This window comes from Falco rusticolus, chromosome 5, assembly GCF_015220075.1.
Source record: "Falco rusticolus isolate bFalRus1 chromosome 5, bFalRus1.pri, whole genome shotgun sequence".
Taxonomy (NCBI): Eukaryota; Metazoa; Chordata; class Aves; order Falconiformes; family Falconidae; genus Falco; species Falco rusticolus.
In genome coordinates this window covers 17237586-17256309 of record NC_051191.1, presented here as the reverse complement: position 1 = coordinate 17256309, position 18724 = coordinate 17237586, and the positions used below count along the sequence as shown (strand labels likewise).

The window sequence follows — 18724 nt, the reverse complement described above, 5'->3', positions numbered from 1 at the left end:
GCTTTATACCATTAGGATGGAGGCATTCCTGTAATCAAGTAACAGGTAACAAAACCAATGTAGATACATTGCAGGTGAAATAAAATATAAAATAAAACACATACACAATTTTTAAAGGAAACGTACACATTTTATAAAAAATAGTAATTGTAAATTAGTGATCTATATAAATACTATAATTTTTGAGACAGCAGTCAGAACTAGTACACCTTCAGAATAACTCTAATGATGTAACTAACTATGATTTATCAGTGAGGACTAATCCCAAGTCAATAATGATAACATTTTATAATCACAACCTTATGCATAATCTGAGTTTGAGTCCTGAGATAATGTATATCTAGTTGATAGATTTGTACATTCCATACTCAGATTTATACAGAACAGTGTAGTTGTCATTCAAGCATTAACATTAACCAATGCATGGCTCTGAGAAACAGAGTCCTCTATTTTAAAACCGTCAACATCTGTTGAAGTACTGATAAATATTAATAGTTTATTGATGCCTCCTGCAAAAACAAACAAATGCACTGTATTCTAAAAACAGTGCTTGAAGTGCTGATTGAAATGCAGAGACCCTGTTTCAGGGTGTTCTGGAATAGATTTTCAAAGCTAAATAAGAAATAGCTGCACAGAAGGAGTCCAAAACAACACTGTTTCATCATCTACAGTTTCAGTGTGCCTGAAACCCCTCTGGCACCTAACTGTCTTCCACGGAGCATGCCCCAGCACATGTGAAAAGAAGCCACTGAACCATCATCTGCACATTTTCCAACTAAGCATTTTTCCTGTCCTTTCTGGATCACCCAGCCAGTATAGGTTCTCAAAGCTCACCTACTGGGTGAAGCCAAAAAGGAAATCTGTTAGGAGCTAGAGGAAATGTCCCATTTTATCATTTTAACCTGCAAAGAATTGGCACTAGTGGAAGATTTGGAAACATCCCTCTACCTGCTTCAGATAGTAGCGTCTAGTGGCATTTGCCACCTCCCAGGAAAGTGTCCCTGGCTACAAGGCTGCTCAGTATTCTGGGAAAGTCTGTCTTGGTGTCTCCTTTAGTGCTTTTTTCATTACAAATGGATAATTAAGTAGACACAGACTGAGTGTCTGATTGGCACTGCGGTTTGGAGGTTTACAACATTCTCATGGGGCAAAGTACAACTCAAGTGCCTCATCTAAAAGATTATTATTTATAAAAAATGGAATTATTTCAACCTAAAGGACTGTGAGAAAACTGGTTTAGAATATCTGATATTCTGATGGTTAAGAATATATGCTGGAGTTGTGGGAGACCTGAATTTATGTCTCTGCTTAACAATCCGGTAGAGTGGGAATTTGGAAATGCATCTTTTGCCTCCCAGCTACATGCATTATGCACTGAGCTGTTATAAAAAAAGAAGCTTTTTCTAGTTTCTTTTTAGCAAAGGACTGACCTGGCTTTGCTGTCCAGAGTCAAAGAGTCATCGCTGGATACCAAGTGCAGAGATAAGCACCTTGCTATTTTTGGAGAGCAGGACCAAAAATGCTACCTCCTCTGAACCACCTTCTAAGGCACTTCACTGTCCTGCTGAACAATTGTTCTCAGCCTGCACTCAGCCTCAAGGTTGCTATATCTATTTCAGGACTTGCAACTACAAAAGCGTTTTTCCCCCAGACATCTCAATCTAACAGGTTTTATGTCACCCCACAAACCACATCTCAAAGTCCTCAGGAATTAATAAGATCCTAGCTTGAGGCTGAGGAGCCTACAAGGCAAAAAGGTACCTCCTTAGAGCAGGTGTTGCTGAACTTTTCAAGTCTCAGTCCCTCTTTGTTGCCCATCTACTTGATTTAATTGGTCAAATTCATCAGCGATAAAGATGACAGATGTACTCCACTTTTTTAGTTTCCATCTGTTTTGTATTCAAAATGCAAGATTTCTTAATTCTGTTTTCTCTCCACTGCTTCCCTGCTCCCCCATGGACAGCCCACCTGCAGCTTCCCATTCCTTTCACCTCCAGAAAAGGAGAGGCAGTCTCTGCCTGTCCTCCAAACCCCTGCATTCCCTATCAAGCAAGAACTGAGGTGCTTTGAAATGTTTGTTTCAGCTCTCCTGCTGTGCAGTCAGGTAACGCACAACAAAAGGAAGCTTTCTTTGCCTTTTGTCTTTGTGGTTTCATTTCTAAAAAGGAGTATGGATTCTTCAGCATAAGGCGATGAGTTTTGCAAAGAAGTGGAATCCGACCAAAGATTTTTTGGAAGGGTAATACCATAGGGGGACTGCAGCTTAGTTCTTTTCCAGTTATATCAGCTACCTGGCACCTTAGATGGGGAAAGTGCTGCTGGACTACTCCACTTTCCATATTTGTAAGCATAAGGATGCTTTCCAAAGGAAAGACTTAAATTTATTGAGAAATCTCAAATATCAAGACTATGGGTTGTGCCAGTTCCAATCACCTCTCAAATCTCATGAGATCATACCACCACAGGTATTTATCACATCTCCCAGTAACTTGAGGAGTTAAAGAGAATCTGATGCTACTACAGTGAATTATAATATCACTGAAAGGTTGCAAATATATGTAAATTGGAACTTTACTGAAGTTGCAAATTGCTGTCCCAAAGCAGAGAAGTATTTTGGATACATTTTTGCAGCTCAAACTCAAAATCACAGGAACATATGCATAATTACACTAAGAGTTTCACCTTTTCAACATAGATTGACTGGGATTCTCCTCAAAAATGCCTGCAAGATGTATGTCTATATTCCTTTTATGACTGGTGCCAAAAACCAGACATTTCTAAGACATAAGAGATGTCCATAGAACAAAATGTCAGGATAATGCAGACCACACCTTAGGAACTCCTATTTTTAGCAGAGATTAGAGTTCAGATGATTGCCCTGGGTTTAGACATCACAGGCACTTAAAATTAGGTGAGATGAGTCACACCTTTTATGTGTATTATTTAAATTTTACTATGTGCCTGTGAAGCCACTGAGAACAGTTCCAGAGAAACTGAAACACAAGGTCAAACAATTACCAAGAAGCACAAAGAAACTCAGTATTAGAACAAATTAACATGTATGAGCTAGTAGACTCAGGCTTCAACTTCAGATTGTCCTCTGTCACAATATTCCTAATCCAAACATTTCTCATGTTTAATCTCAAACAGTAGGTGAAACCTTCCCTTTTCTCTACAACACAGTCTATATTGCTCCATGTCACCGTTTCCTCACACATTCAAAGCAATCTCATGCCAGTATGAAACTCCATTACAGAGGTAATATAATTCTGGTAAATATTTTTCCAAATTGTGTTTTGCTTGTAGAATTTATAACTATGATGGAAACTACTCAGCCATAAAATGAGAACAGATACAGGATGAGAAACAAGTTCAGACAGAGAAAATTAAAAAGAAGGAAAATTTAAGTTATTCTTGCTATCAAATATACCAAATAAGAGATATGGTGGCCATTATCTTGACAAAGACACCTACCTGAAGTGTTCGAAGTAGGACTCTGCTGCTTCTTTTAGGAGTCAGTTCCACCACTGAGATGAGTAATGCAATCACACTCTGCTGTGGACATGTGAAGTACCAGCAATAATTACTTAATTAGTCAAAACTGGAAAGAGTTTTTTCACTTTGCGGTAGATACTGATGACCTGCCAGGCTGTGATCTGTATTTGTGTTTCTCCAAAGGTTAAGGATGCACAAATTGTTCAATTCTTTGGCAGCCAGTTATCAAGAAACTTCAAATGCTCAATAAAACCAAAGGAGGAAGGCAGTCCCTACGACCTTCCAAGCTGCAGAGGGCTGTCACCCACCTCTTCTAGGAAAAAATTCTTCCTCATGAGATGCCCAAATGTAAAAGTTTTGAGAATACTTTTGCAATTCTAGCTAAATGTAGCTTTGGACAGCTTTTTTCCTGCTCAGTAAAGAAGCATAAATACATATTTCATAGTTGGATTTTGCACAAAGTATTTTCCAAAGCTTGCTTTGAGGTATATTCTTTCACTATTTGATGAATAGAATGGAGAACCTGAAAGTCTCTCTGGCAACTCAGCCTGACACTGCTTAACAGGATCCCAGGAACACCAGGAAGCAGGAAAACACCGCATCGTGTTCTCTCTTTGCAAAGTTTTGAAAGCAATCGTGAGCCAAAGGGAGGCTAGAAACTGCGCAAAATTCTCCAGGCTTCACATGGGGTTTCATTTAAACGCGCTGCTGGGATACTTGCAGCTCTGCAGCTAAGACCACAAAAAACCACCAGACCACCTGCATGACTACTACATCTAGCCTTTGCAGATCCTCATGAAAAGAAATACTTGATAGCTTTTATCTTTTATTATTTAAAGCAGATTGTCACATGGTGTGTCATATCCATCATTCTGTGCTCATTCTCACTCTGAACAAGAGAAAGGAAAATTTGGAACATGCTTTGTGAATGCTTTAATATTCTTTCAAAGAAAGCAGGTTTTGTTTGAATCAATCTCAACTCTTCTACCAGTTATTCCACAGGGAAAATATATATGTCTTCTTCCAATAAATTATGTGAATTTATGTGCATAGAAAGTGGAGAAAGTCATTAAAAGGTTTTGAACAGATTTTTTTACCACCTTATGTCCCATACAAATCACATTTAAATGTTGATTTGGGAAAACAACATCTGCCCAGAGTAAGCTGACATTTTCCCTCTTTTTCCATATTGTTAATCAACCACTACCTGAGCAATTATTAATTATGAGTAACAGCATTTAATAGAGTATTTCTTTTCCCCTAAAGAGTCCCAAAGTAAACTCTGTGTAGTTCAGTCACTTCCACTACTGACCTCAAGTGTATTAGTCCAGGTGCTTAAATCACACAGCAGCGAAGAACCTTTGATAAGAAATATGCAGACTGACTAATTTTAAGTCAAAAGGACCCTTAGGTGGAATTAATCTGTTTTGATCTCCTGCATAGCATAGTCTATATAAATTCAACACTCTTTATAGACCGATTGTCTTGATTTGAAGGTATCAGGTAGATCATGCTTAGGTCAGGATTCTCAGGTGTATCACTCTACACAGGTAGGAAACGCCTTCTTACAAAAGGCAAGGAAGCATCTTCCACCATGCCTACAGAGGAGGAGCACAGCTTTCAGACACACACAGATCTCTTCACCTGCACTGAATCACTAGCTTAATTTCCAAAGAAAGGGAAAATCATGGCAATATCCACGGCACTAAGTTGGAAGCTTCGTGTATATATGACAGGATTTTGTTTCTTTGCTGCCTAGATTCTCATCGGAGCAGTAATTGCCATGGGCTCAGCAGACCGAGATGGGCGTCTCCATCCTGGTGATGAGCTGGTGTATGTAGATGGGATTCCAGTGGCTGGCAAAACCCACCGATATGTGATTGATCTTATGCATAATGCTGCCCGAAACGGGCAAGTGAATCTTACTGTGAGGAGAAAGGTGCTACCCACAGGTGAGTGAAGGCTGGGAAAGGTGAAAGGAAAATCAGATCTCGCTGCTGGCAGCACAAAGAGGTGCTCTTTTTAAAAAAATAGAGAAAATTAAAATCAAAGTGAATGTTTGTGTTGTTCTGAAGCAAGAATAATTGTATGTGTGTGCCTTGTTTCTGTGACAAAAACACTATAGATGACTGTTGTTTCCTTTGGAAGTTGAAACAATACTGCCAATGCCAGTGTGGTGTTCATGAGTGCTCCGGATTTGTTCCATGCTGTCTTGGTCTGTGCTTGTTCTCCTCTTGTTCTCTTTTGGGACAAAGCATTCACCTAAGTTAAAGCTGTTAAAGCTCAGTGTGTCAATAAGCAATCAGAGAAAGGCTGAAAAGATTGTTAACTGTTTAGGGCAGGACCTCATTTCACTCTCGTATGTGTTCAAAGCCCATTTCTGGTCTCACTGATGTCACCTGGAGTTTCCCCCTCCAAGAGCAGCACAAGCTAGCTGAAAACCTTTCGTATGGCACAGGTGGCTCCTAGGAGCAGGGCCGGGTCCTCCCTTCAAGCAGCTACATTCAGAAAATAAACCTAAAACAATATGAAGAATTTGAAGTAAATTAAACCTTTAAACTAGCTCGGTCTCAATTATCAAAAAACACTGGAACCCGGTAAAACGTGTGGCAGCATCTACTGAGGCTTTACTGGGAGAATTTGCTGCCGTTCCGTTGCAACCTTGGCTTACTCCAGGCAAGAAGTTTATTTAAGAACTTCTAAAATGTTTGTGGCGAGTACACTTCACTGAGGCACCAGAAATGAGCAAAAAAGCCCCACGTTCCCAGCCTGTCCTGTCTCCTGCCTCCCCGTGCCCTAGATCCGCTGTCGTTGCCTGCACCGTTCCCCTTCGCTCCCCTGCCAAAAAGCCGCCCTCCCACTCACCTTCGTCTTCGCAGTCCCCCTCCCACTGCGGCGCCGCAGCTCCCTGCCAGCCGCACTCTCGCGGGACTGACTTTCTTCTGTTACTGACTCCAGAGTCCTCCAGCCAGAAAGGTCCCCCTCCGTCCGGCGCGACGCCCCCTCGCAGCTCCCCCAGCACTAGGAAAATGGCCAATAACCAAGGTAATCCGCCGAGTGCTTGCGGTTAGCACCTTTCCCGGGTCAGGTGGCTGTACAGACTGCAGGCAAAATTAGCAAGAGGGTTAGCACAGAGTGGATGCCAGCCTTCACTGCTGCTTGTTGAATATTAAATAAAAGGGTCTATTAGAGAGTCTGGTCTCCTGGCACAGAAGATGAGGCAAGCTGGTAAAACACCTGGAGTTATTCTTGGGCCTTGAGAGTGCCGCACGGGAGAGTATAGTGTGTAACTCGTTAATGTTTAAGCATTTCAGGAGCTGAACGGGATTTTAATTTAGCATGTTACGACATAAGCTTAAAAAGATTTTAAAATCTCTGGTGTTGGGCACGACTGAAAAATGTTGTACTAACACATCAGGCCAATTGATTTCATATGAATTTCTCGCTAGCGCAAATGTATACAACAGGGGGATCTGGGGCGTTCCTTACCTGCCTGACAGCCGTTGTACCTATCTTAGCCCTTGCCTGGAATCACCTTTCTGCACAGATGTTTACCCAGATCTGGAACAGAAAATCACTGTTCACATGCTCTGGAAAACAATTTGATTAGGAAAATGTGGTATTCAGAACAATGAGGATTAAAATGCCATTTTTTCACAGGCAGAAGCCAAATGGAATTTTCCTGATAAATACCTATTTCACAGCTGACAATCGAATAGCCATTTAAACTTTCCCTCCTTTATCTTTCTTTTCCTACACTTAATAGCATCCAGTTGCTTTCTTTTGTGGCCAAGCCAGCTCTTGGTCATTCTGCAGGGTAAGATAATTTCCTTTCTGTTGCAGCCACACTGACATAAACACTATTCAGCTTTCTGAAACATGACAGCCAGAAAATGAGATCTCTCTTGTCACTGACTATGGCATTTAGTTGCAGATTTGGTTCAATAACTCTTGGAGATTTTCAATTCTAATGCAGGAATATAATAATTGTTTTTCTTCCTCTTTATTCTCTCTAATCACTTTATTTCATAGTTGCAGAAGGACTGCTAAAGGACACACCTGACTGAGAAAACAACAGCTTGTCCTTGGATGATGTTTATTTTATTAATATATACACACTGAAGGTCTAATTTGCAAGCTCTCTTCCTAGGATGTATGTGTGTATGCATAAACTCTTCACATGTTCAGTAGAATGACCCTGCCACTCTCATTGCTCTGAACAGAAAGCATATTACTGACATTCATCAGAAAGTTCTGTATTAAAACTATCAATAAATGCTGATTTGTGTAAATAACTTAGATCTGTGAAGAATATAATTTTTTTTTTTCCATCTGGAAGAATAACTTTACTGTTTTCAGTTGCCAAAATGATTCTCCTAAAAAAGTGTGTGATCCCACAGGATTTAACTTACTCCCTGTTCTTGTTATTCCAAAGCGATACTGAAGTGTAGATGGACTCCATTCTCACTTCTGCCCTTTCAAACTCACCATACAAGAGCATCTTCAAAACCTTTAAATGACCACTGCTTTTGTCACGACACCCACAGAAGAACTATTTGTGATTATTATTTTTCATTGTATCACTGCTCTGTTCCATGAACAGCTTTTGAGTGTGCTAATCAACTTGTAAGAAGAACATTATGCAGCTAATCCTAATTGCTGTATGTTAGCTGCCTGCTTGAATTCTTTTAATCCAGACACAAATAATTTCATATTGGATTAGACGGTCACATTTTCCTCTTGATGACAGATCAACCAGCAGACAAGGGAATAGCGCTTGCTAATGTTTTTGCAATCCAGATAGTCACTGTTTCTTACTTTCCTTTCCTCTAAGCTAAGATAGCTTAGCAGTGAGTGTTCTTGCTCGCTTTATCTGATTGCCCTTGAATGTTTTGCATAATTGTGTAGATTTCTGTCTCTCTGCATCTATTACAGCTCCTAGTTGAATACTTGCAGTAGTCTGGGCTATGGACAGTCAACTGTATTCATGTTGCATTAGCAAATGTACTGTAAGTCACAGAGCCACTGGGCAAGGCAGACTGTAATACCAGTGTGATTTATGTTGTAGGAGAACCATGCCCAGAGAATGGCAGAAGCCCAGGCTCGGTGTCTACGCACCACAGTTCTCCAAGAAGTGACTATGCTACTTATGCTAACAGTAATCACGCTGCATCTAGTAGCAATGCTACACCCCCCGAGGGCTTCACTTCTCACAGCCTGCAAACCAATGACGTGGTGATCCACCGCAAGGAGAACGAAGGCTTTGGCTTTGTTATCATCAGCTCACTGAACAGGCCCGAATCTGGGTCCACCATAAGTAAGTAAAACACATTTTTTGGTTTATATTTTTCCAAGTTTGCCCCAAATTTTTTAAAATGATTAATTAATTAAACCATGACATCTGCTAATAAAATTTCATCTGCTGCAGAGATTAAAATTGAAGAGACTCTCAAGGTTGCTTCCAGGGGCACTATTTGTATGTCTGTTGTGTCTTGGACAAAACCAAAGGTTATTCTGGCCTCTGAGGCTCTGTGCTTCATGCTCATTTGGCTGTCAGAGTACAACAGGATTCACCTATAAAGTAGATTTTCTCTTTTCCTGTGTCCCGAAGAGACACTCTGCAGGTAACCAATAGGGTTACATGAATAAATGATTCCCCCACACACAACTGAATTATACTTTAATCAAGATGGAGTTCAGGAAGTTGAAATAAAAACTTGGATCACAGCAAACCCCATGACAGCAGCTGTCCAGGTAGGGCACTGCAGAGCAACTGGAAAATGGGAAAACTGATTAAATGCTGGTGCAGAGAGGTTGATCTTTTTTAACTGGCTGGAGTATAGATAGTATAAAAGTTGCAACTGAGTACAGGGAGATGCCGTATATAGTGGCAGGATCTGCCCTTAATTATAGCTCACTTTCTGTCCAGAAAACTAATGTTTCCTGGGGTTCAACTTTATTGCTTTAATATAGACATCTGGTGCCATTTGAGATGTCCTGTCTGGGGAGAGGTCAGGCAGATGTGACATGGGACCCACAGGAGACTCAGACCCTTTGGTAGTGGCAGCTGCAGGCACAGGGGCACCCTTGGATGTTTCAAATGGCATTTAACCAGCTGAGAGCTGAGCCCATTGGAAGGAGGAAGCATAAAAGGCTTTATGTTGTGAGACATTCACATCTTCCACCAAGCCCATCTGCAATTGTGAATGCTAACCACTGCTGAAAAACCAAGATAAGCAAGAACGTTCGTCATTTTGCAAGTTGCAACCTAATGCAGTCCTTTCCCTGCATTCAAAACATGTTTAAATGGAACTGTTCTTTTACTTAAAACTGGTTCCTGAGGAAATAAAACCACAATTTCAACCTTTAGGGCCAAACTTCACACTTCTAAATTCGTAACAGAAAAGCAACCAAGAGAGTACTGTCAAAGCCATAGATCACAATACCAAATCAACTCCAGAAACTTTTTGCAGTATTTCATGATCATGCAGTTATTAAGAGTTGCTTTTCATATCACCTCAGCCGAATTGTAAAATTCGATTATTTCCAGATTTAAAATTGTAACAAACTCATGGATAATTAGTCTCTTGGAACTCGTGAGTTTTCACTTTATTGAATGTAATAGCCAACTGGAAGTTCTTTGCAAAAGATCAGACAGGGGAAAAAATAATGCATAGAGGACATCAGGATACATACATATTAATTGGTTAAGTCAGTCATGAATTTTTCAAGAAAATTATTTCACAGATAGGGTTTGTGCTTAGGGGAGTCAGAGAAGGAAAGAGGAGAGGAAGAGAAAGACAAAATGCCCAAGCAACCAAATGTTCTGCAACTGGAGTATTCTGATGGAGACAACAGACCCAGGTTAAAGATTCTGCTCTGTCTCCCCCCCCCCAGCCTGTTCTTGTGGGACTTCTCTTTCTCCCCAGGCAACTACACAGGTAGCCACTGTTAAACCTCAGCTGAACATCTCCAATAGTAAAGGAAAATGACAGTCTACTGTGGAAGTGACAAGCAAATTTATTCAAATAATAACTGCAATGAATTTCAGTGATCCCAAAGAGCACCCAAATCCTAAGTTTAGAAGAACAGCAATGAACCAAAAAAAAATTACACTTGCTTTAAACAGTGGCAGAACGGAGAAGAAAATACCCTTTGTATGTGAATTCTGTTTCAAAACTGTAGTAGAAAAAATAAGCTGAAAGTCACATAATCTGTCATCAGTAATAAAAACAGTCTAAAAATCCTTGACTATTTGTAGATTAAGGAAGGTTCATTTTCTTTACTTAATATTTATTTGAGTGAAGTAATTTGGTCTGCATTAACAGGAGCATAGCATGTAGATTGAGGGGAAATTATTATCTCACTTTACTCAGCACTCATTAGGACCTGAAAACAGCATCCAAGTTTGTGGCCTTTTGGTAGAAGACAGACCAGAAAAACTTTAGCAGCAGGCACTGAGACCTCCTCAGGTCCCTTCCATCTTGAAAAAAACTGAAATATTTTGATTAAAATCCACAGTCGGGGTAGAAAGCATATTAACAGTAGGAAAGCATCAACTGGATGTAGGACGTGTAATGTCCAAAATCTAGCTTACATCGGTATCGAAATACAGATCTGCAAGGCACCATGTCAAGCACCTTGGTAGTCACTCATAGCAGCAGTATGTTAATTGGGTGAAATGTACTATAGTTCCAGTGTTTCTGGTTTTGGAGACTGTGCGCTTGGTGCCAGCTCATATATCCCTATGTGGCACAGCATGATGCCGCGCAGACCTGTGCTAAACATACATAGTTAAATGTTGATGTTGTAATTGTAAAGCAATTCTGAAAGAATCAAAATGGGCAAAATAGGACAGAAAACGAAATATCTTGTAGTGCCAGACACTACTAGGAATAGCATACCCTAAGAAGTCAGCTCACTGGGAGTATCCTCAGGGCAAAGCAAAGAAGAGTTCCTTTGATTTAAGAACATTTATTTTGATAATTCTATTCCCTTCTCTACTTTCTTGTAAAAGCAAAAGGTTTGAAGTCTTAGAAGTGTAAGTATCATCATCGCTTTTATTCAAGAAGGCAATTAATTGAGCGCTGAAAGTATTTCCCTTGTTCTTGAAATCACACTTATAAACAGTGGTTTATAATCCAACAAATTACAACTGCTCTTGCTGAGTACAGGAGCAGGAACCTTGTGTCACTGGGTACTTGTGCTTCACGCACTGTTAAAATCGAGGCAATCATTCCAACAGTTGCTGCTAGCCTCAGAGCCACAGGTTCATGGGTTTGCTGCTTTGCAGTTGGTCTAAAGCTCAAGGGGGTGCACAAAAGCACACCCTCTGTTTGCCAGGAGAGTTCACACTTGCTCTGGCTGGGAAGCTGTAGGGCCACCCCATGCAGTCAGAGTAGCAGTGCTCTAGCTGAGTCTCGTATCCCATTCCCAAACTCGGAGGGGGGATGTGCTGCGCTGCTCCTACGTAGCCTATTACAAGTGCTTCATGCTCCCTCTGACTGGGAAAAGAGCCACGAAAGACTCAGGAACTCCCAAAATTAAGGATGTCATTCCTGTATCAAGAGGCTTAAGGTCTTGGTCAACTTTTCTGTAGACATGCTTTTGCAAGGAATTTGTTGTTACTGTTGATTTACAGACCTGCCTTTGCCTTGCAGAAAATTTCAAAATACTGTGTATTTTTTTAGGCTTGATACAGGCACAGAGTGAGGGCAGACTACAGACGTGATTAGGGGGCAGACTATTTTTTTCACATTTTCTGAAATACAGGCAGCACTGTAGTAGCTGTCATTTTAATAAATTGCTGTTAAGTAATTTGGAGCCAGCCTTTAGATCTGGATGCAATTTTTACTTGCTGGTACTTGCTTAAACATCCAATTCTTGTGACACTTTTCTTTTCCTCTGCTCTATAATGGTAGAAATTTTGTCTCCCCTTTGTCAAAGCATTGCTTGGAATGTTCTCTAACGCAGCACAGGGGATTATCTTGCACCAAACTACCGTTCAGATGTGGGGCAGATCTGGAATGGAAAATGAATGACAAGGATTGAATGAAGAGATTTCACAGGGCAAAGCAGGGGCAAAGACAAGGTCAGACATGCTTCAAAATTGTTCCAGTAAAAAAAGATAAAGTGAATAAATAAAAAACTGTTTGAGGTCGTACATCCAGGAGCAAGTCATTTTGGCTGGTGCAGAGTGCAGAGGAACTTGGAGTGCGAAGAGATTGAGAACACCTGGCCAGGCTCCTGACCTGTTCCTAATGAAAGGATTAACTTCCACTGCCCCTAGAGCATATTATCATACTTTCCCCCAGACCCTGTCCCAACATTAAAGGGTGCTTTGGCTCTCATCCCTTCTCCAGACAGGCCACCTAAATTTGATCTTACTCCATGCTTTCTTTTTCTATGCAGGCCACACACAGTTTATCAAAATTTTGTCCTCTCCAGTGGGATTTCTTCAGAGGACTCAGTGTCGTGTTCCCAGCTGAATGCTTGGAAGCTAACTCTGGTTTTGCACTTTTAGCTTGGGGTGGATCTGGACTGATTTAACCTCACAGCTCTGTGGACATCTTCTCAGGCAACTGCCTTTGCCCACCAAATTACAAACACTTTTTAGACGCCCTGGTTCAGTTGCAGAGTCAAGTAATGAAAATGAGCAAACTGCAGCCCATTTCTGAACTCCTGTCATGAGGAATACCTTCATGCTTCCCCCAATAAAAATACTTGCAGCATGTGTGGTTCTGCAAGGAAGGGCTCCTCCTGGGACTGTCCCCTCCGAGTCCCCAGCATCCTGCAGCAGCACGCGAGGCTATGGAAGTACAGCTGTGCCCGGGGTGGCATTGCCTCACACAACAGTACTGTGCACATTGCAGCCAAAATACTGAAACTGAATTAATTAACCTACTCTTCACATTACATTTAGGATAATACTCAATAGTGTGTGTCCTCTGCGGTAAAAACCCCATTCTTGTGGAGCTTTTTAGGGTATCAAGATAAGTTCACTATCTGCATCCCATGGAAAAGCACTTGGAGGCAGCTGGAAATTTCCAAAAGGAGATTGCTGGGTGCATTTGTCCCAGATGTTTATGGACTATACTTGTTCCTGCCTACTTTATATCTTCCTGCTGCTTTTACTTCATGTGTTTGGGACGTAGCTTCGTCTAGAAGAACTTGTGATCCCCTGTAAATCTCTTAACACCCTAATTTCTGTAGAAAGAAACCATGTGTTGCAAACAGATCTCATTAACTGGCAACTTCCAGTGAAATTGGAAAAGTGGCAATATTTCCATCAATTTTACTGTAGCAGGTACTGTCAATTAGCACAGTTATGAAGTGTAAACAAACTGAAAATACAAGCATAATAAATAAACATTTTTTAAAAAAAAATTAAAGGCAGGTGATTATACGTACTTGTTATGATCTTCCTCCTGTTTATCTAAGGAGGAGTTGTAGATTTAATTTGCCCCTGCACTGCATATACTAATGACTACTGGATATTCGAAACGTGATAAAAGGGAGTCTAATGAAAGAAGTTTCTCTCATTCCTCAAAATGTGCAGTCTTAAATAAAACCCAGAAATCCTTGATAAGCCTCTGCTGACTGCAGAAAACAGCTTTCTGAAATAAGTCCCATTCAGCCGCAGAGTTTCTTTGAACGCCTTGCAGTTTAGAGATAAAAAACAGCTTATTGATCAATGATAACTGTATGATCTGAGACAGTTATTTGTGCTGCGATTTCACCCGTGCTTCTTCCTGGGTAAGATGGTGCCTGGGGACACAATTTTCTGTGACCAATCTGCAAATTCTAAAGAAAACAGAGCTTAGGAAATGGGTATGTCTGTCTGCCCCACCTTGGAGATCTTGGGAACAGAGCAGTGAAAAGCCACCTGTAGCCTGAGTCCCCTGTGGAAGGTACTTGCAACTTGTGGGCAAAGAGTCTGGTTTCTCATTTCTACTTAGCTTTGATATTCAGGTTTGAGCTGTTCTTATGCCTGTTCAGCTACAAAAACACACTTTCTAACCTTGTTTAACTGACAGGGTAATTTGGAGCTCAAAGAAATTGTTACATGATTTAGTTTTTCAAATCAATATATGCAAACTAATAATTGTGAACTAACTTTAACAAGTGGAAGGGATTTTTAATATCACTGAAAACACATAGCTGCAGATTGCAGGCATGAAATACTCAATTGGCTACTTGATATTTCTTGGAAAATAGAGCATGGAGCATCTTAACCACATCACTCCCCTCTCTAGATGACTTCTACCCTCCAGACGTTCCTGAATACGTCATTTAACCTAGTGGTGCTGCTCTTGAGTTTTCAAAAGATAGATTCTGTGAGTTTTCTTAGCACAAACCTGGGAAGAGAATCAAGGTTTTGCTAATGATTCCACGAGGCCCATTTTGCTTTCATGAGAATCCCGAATTAAAGTGCCTAAATTCCATTATTCTTTTCTTAGATCTTCAGATTTCTAAGGTGTGTGCCCTCCTTCCCACCTAGCTTCTTATGCCTGTGTTATTCGTGTAAGTATGCTCTGTATCAGCACACAGTGGGATGTTTCAATTCATAGGGTCATCAGCCTTATAAACAAAAGGGATTATTGTCATCTGCAAGTATGCAGCATGCCACAGATTTCCATTCTCTAAATGAGTGTCACATAAAATTGCCCATCAATTTCAGGAAAATATTTTATCTTGATTCTAATATTAGCCCTGATAGACAGTCCACCACGCTCAAGCTTCCCAAATTTTGGATTATTCAGTAGCAATGAAATTACGGATGTTTACATCTAATATATTCTCCCAATTAAAATCTGATATGCTGGAGCCTTCTGGTTGAATGAAAGCACTTGTACATTTTGAGAATTGAGGATATGATAAATATTCATGTGATCAGCTGTATAACTGAAAAGGACAGCTGGCTCAGGAAGGTTCATTTGCTTGTTTTACTACCAATATCCGTTAACATTAGAAAAGATTGCAAGAATTTGTCTGCCAGAGGGTTTAATAGGTAAAGTAGAGGTTCAGTTTTTTTCCCTAAACTGATCATTTTTGACATTTAGCTACTATAAAGGGGAAAAAACAGGAAAGTTGCTTTCTACAACATACAGCCTCAACACTTAATGTCTAAAAGTACTGAATAGATGTAAAAAAAATCTTGATGTCAAACAGAAAAACATTATTTGTTGGTAACATCTTCTTAGAATCAGCTATTTCTAGCATATAGGTCTCCCAAGTGAGGAGAAATCATTTTTATTTCCAAAAAGCAAGAGGCTGATAGATCTATACAGTATTAAAAGCAGTATCTGTATTCAGTAACTGCTCTGGCTTTGTGTACAGCTGACCCAAGCATATGAACCCTCAGATGTAACGCCACAGGATTTAGTCTCTCTTTTCTATGACATGAAGGTATGGGAAGGGTGTTAATTTGGATCATGGAGAGCAAAAGTGGATGATTTTATCAAGAAAAAATAATAATACAGAGAAAAATGTGAATTTGATGTTATCGGCAAGTTTCTGAAAGCAGACCTTATCCACTTTCTAAATGCAAAGATTTCATTTGAATCATTTTTTTCTAATTTAATTTAATATAAGTTCTCTTTGGATAATGAGCTTACAGCTGATCATTGCACAATTAACTACCTTCTGGGAAAGCATCAGCTGCTAGGTGCCAGTGCTAGGTCAGTTTGTGTTCCTGACACAAATGCTGTAAATATCTGAGAGATTTAGAGGGACAGGTTGATGGCTTCAAGTATCTTAGAAGCTTTGGTGCTCTCAGGATTCAAGTCTTCCTGAAGTCAGGATTTTTTTACAAACCACACTGCAGAAAATTTAGATCCCCTCATAAGATCTGTTATTAGGAAATGCTTCTGCAGCATTGCTGTTCTCTGCTAGACTGGAAAGATTTATTTTTTCTTAAAGCAGCTATTCATATATATCACTCTCGAGTACCATCTTTTAGATAACTTGATAGTATTAGAGGGAAAAATCCTATATAGCTATTTTGAGGGACTGTATGGTTTAGTTTTAGGTAGTCTTGCAAGGAGCAGGGAGCTAGACGTGATCCTTATGGGTCCCTTCCAACTTGAGATATTCTATTATTCTATGACTCTATGTTTTATATATATAGAAACTGTATTTTACTGATTTCTCATATTTTTAACAGTTAAAAAAATCTTTATAAATCCCTCTTTACCATAATATTTTTCCCTTACAGTCTCATCCATTGTGTAGTCTGAGGGAACTGAGAAATGAATTGTCCTGCAAAGGGGCAGTCTGGTTTCTGTGCTCACTCTTAGCATTAATAATAGGATTCTTGAAAAAAAAAAAATAAAACAAACAAAAAACCCAAAAATCCAAGTCTTTGTGTATAGCTTGCTAATATTTAATGCTGCTCAGGTAACTCAGTGTTTTCAAATAAATGGATCAAATTCTCTGCAGTCTAATGCAGGCACGTGCTGCCACTGTTCAAAACGTACATATGTTTGGAGAACAGCTTGTACTGAATTCTTAAAAGAGGTGTGAACAGATTAGTAAAAATTTTTAAGGGTGAGTGGAATCGTTTACCATCAATCAAGTGATGTGGGACTTCCTTTAAAAGTTTACATTATTAAATTACCTGCTCAGATAAAAATAAAGCACTGAGGATGCAATTTAAGAAAAAAATGTGATGTGTTAATAAAGCCCTAATTAAATGCCAAACATAGGAGGTTTCTTCCCAAGAAGAGACCTGTGAAGCTGGGAGAGATCAGAGCCACACAGCTCCGCCCTGTCTGTGGCCGTGACTGGTGGCACCTACAGCAGACAGGGACCTTCCCCAGGCATCGCCTCAGCTTTCACTACCACAGCTTTCTGATTTAATCAACAGTGGATCCATCCCTGTGAATTTGTCTAATCCCTTTTTTAATCCTTTAATTCTTCTGGCCCTCCAGAACGTTGCCCCACCTTCTCTTTTCCAGGCTGCAAAGAGCAAGTTGATGGGCTGCTCCTTGGAGCAGAGGCTGATTTCTGCTTCTGACTGCCGTGCCGTCTTTCACTGAATCTTTGCTTGTTCAGCGCTATGATTTTTGAGATGAGAACGCTGAAGCTATCAGCAATACTCAGACTTTAGGTTCACATAGTAACTAGCAACGGTTTGTTTCATTTGCTGTTCTTATTCTAACTCTTAAAATTCTATTTACTGTTTTACTGAGTTAATATTTTTCAAGATCTCTTGAGCGGTAATAATTCATTTAGGGCTTATCTCTGCTTAAGCTTAGGCAGGGTTATTTTTTCCCCATGCGCATCATCTTGCATTTCTTTTCATGGTGTCTTGTCTGCCACTTCACTCAGCCCACTCAGTACTGGCAGTTTTGCAGCTCTGCCACACCAGTTTTAGATGTGACCGTTCTGAATGATGAAAATTCTCCATTACAGAAATTCACAGTTCATTCCTACCCTTGTTCCTTAGCTTTTACCTAATGAATCCCCTATGAGAGTAGCTCCTTCTTATCCCTTCACAGTAAGTATTTCACCTCCAAAGGCTCTTATAAATTGTAAGTTTTCTAACATGTTCATATTTTTGTGAACAACCCGCACATCAAATAACCCGCATCCCTTAGAAGCACTCATGCTTGTAAATAAATCCTTAAATATATCCTCCCCTCCCAAGGCAGCAGCAGGGACCACAGTGGCCAGGATATTGTGGCTTAGGAGGAGACTCAGGCAGAACTCCACTGGGAAAAGCAAGCAGAGACCATAAACTCTTTGGGATATTACTGCTGAACAGCTCTGAGTTCCATTACCAACTCACTGGACTTGCCCGTAAAATCCTGATACAGCATACCAGTGGTCTCCTTTGCAGTCAGGTTCCTTCTGCAAAAGCTTTCCACACCCCACTCTGCAGCAAGACCATATGACAGCACATTGCACCAATAGAGCCTCAGAAGAGGAGCACTAAATCCGTGAAAACCAAAGTGTGGTAGAAAAGGTAGGTACCTTGACAGACACAACGTTTGCTCTGAAGGTCACCTAGTGTTGATCCTTTCTAGCTTGGCAGCATGAAGGGAGTGCAGTGATACCAAAACATTTAGACTAGATACCTTTGTCAGGAAGGTAAAGGCCATTAGGCTTAAATGGAAGGAAAAATTAAATACAGAGTTCCTCCTCTTTCTCCCTCCCTTCCCTTTTCTCAGGGTTTGGAGCAGAATCAGACTCTCTCCCACCTCCAGCTTTGATGTTAGTAGATATC

General features: G+C 40.3%; 1 protein-coding gene across 10 annotated transcripts in view; it reads left to right on the top strand.

The window, feature by feature from the left end:
- MAGI2 (membrane associated guanylate kinase, WW and PDZ domain containing 2) overlaps nucleotides 1-18724 on the top strand; it is a 755449-nt gene that overhangs the window by 682934 nt on the left and 53791 nt on the right. For 6 of the 10 annotated variants that reach the window (XM_037389568.1, XM_037389564.1, XM_037389563.1 and 3 more), the window contains 3 exons: nucleotides 5255-5447; nucleotides 6454-6540; nucleotides 8564-8812. In XM_037389568.1, coding sequence (XP_037245465.1) covers nucleotides 5255-5447; nucleotides 6454-6540; nucleotides 8564-8812 — 529 coding nt within the window. The remainder of the gene's footprint in view (nucleotides 1-5254; nucleotides 5448-6453; nucleotides 6541-8563; nucleotides 8813-18724) is intronic. The other 4 variants (XM_037389565.1, XM_037389566.1, XM_037389573.1 and 1 more) reach the window with 1 other exon arrangement.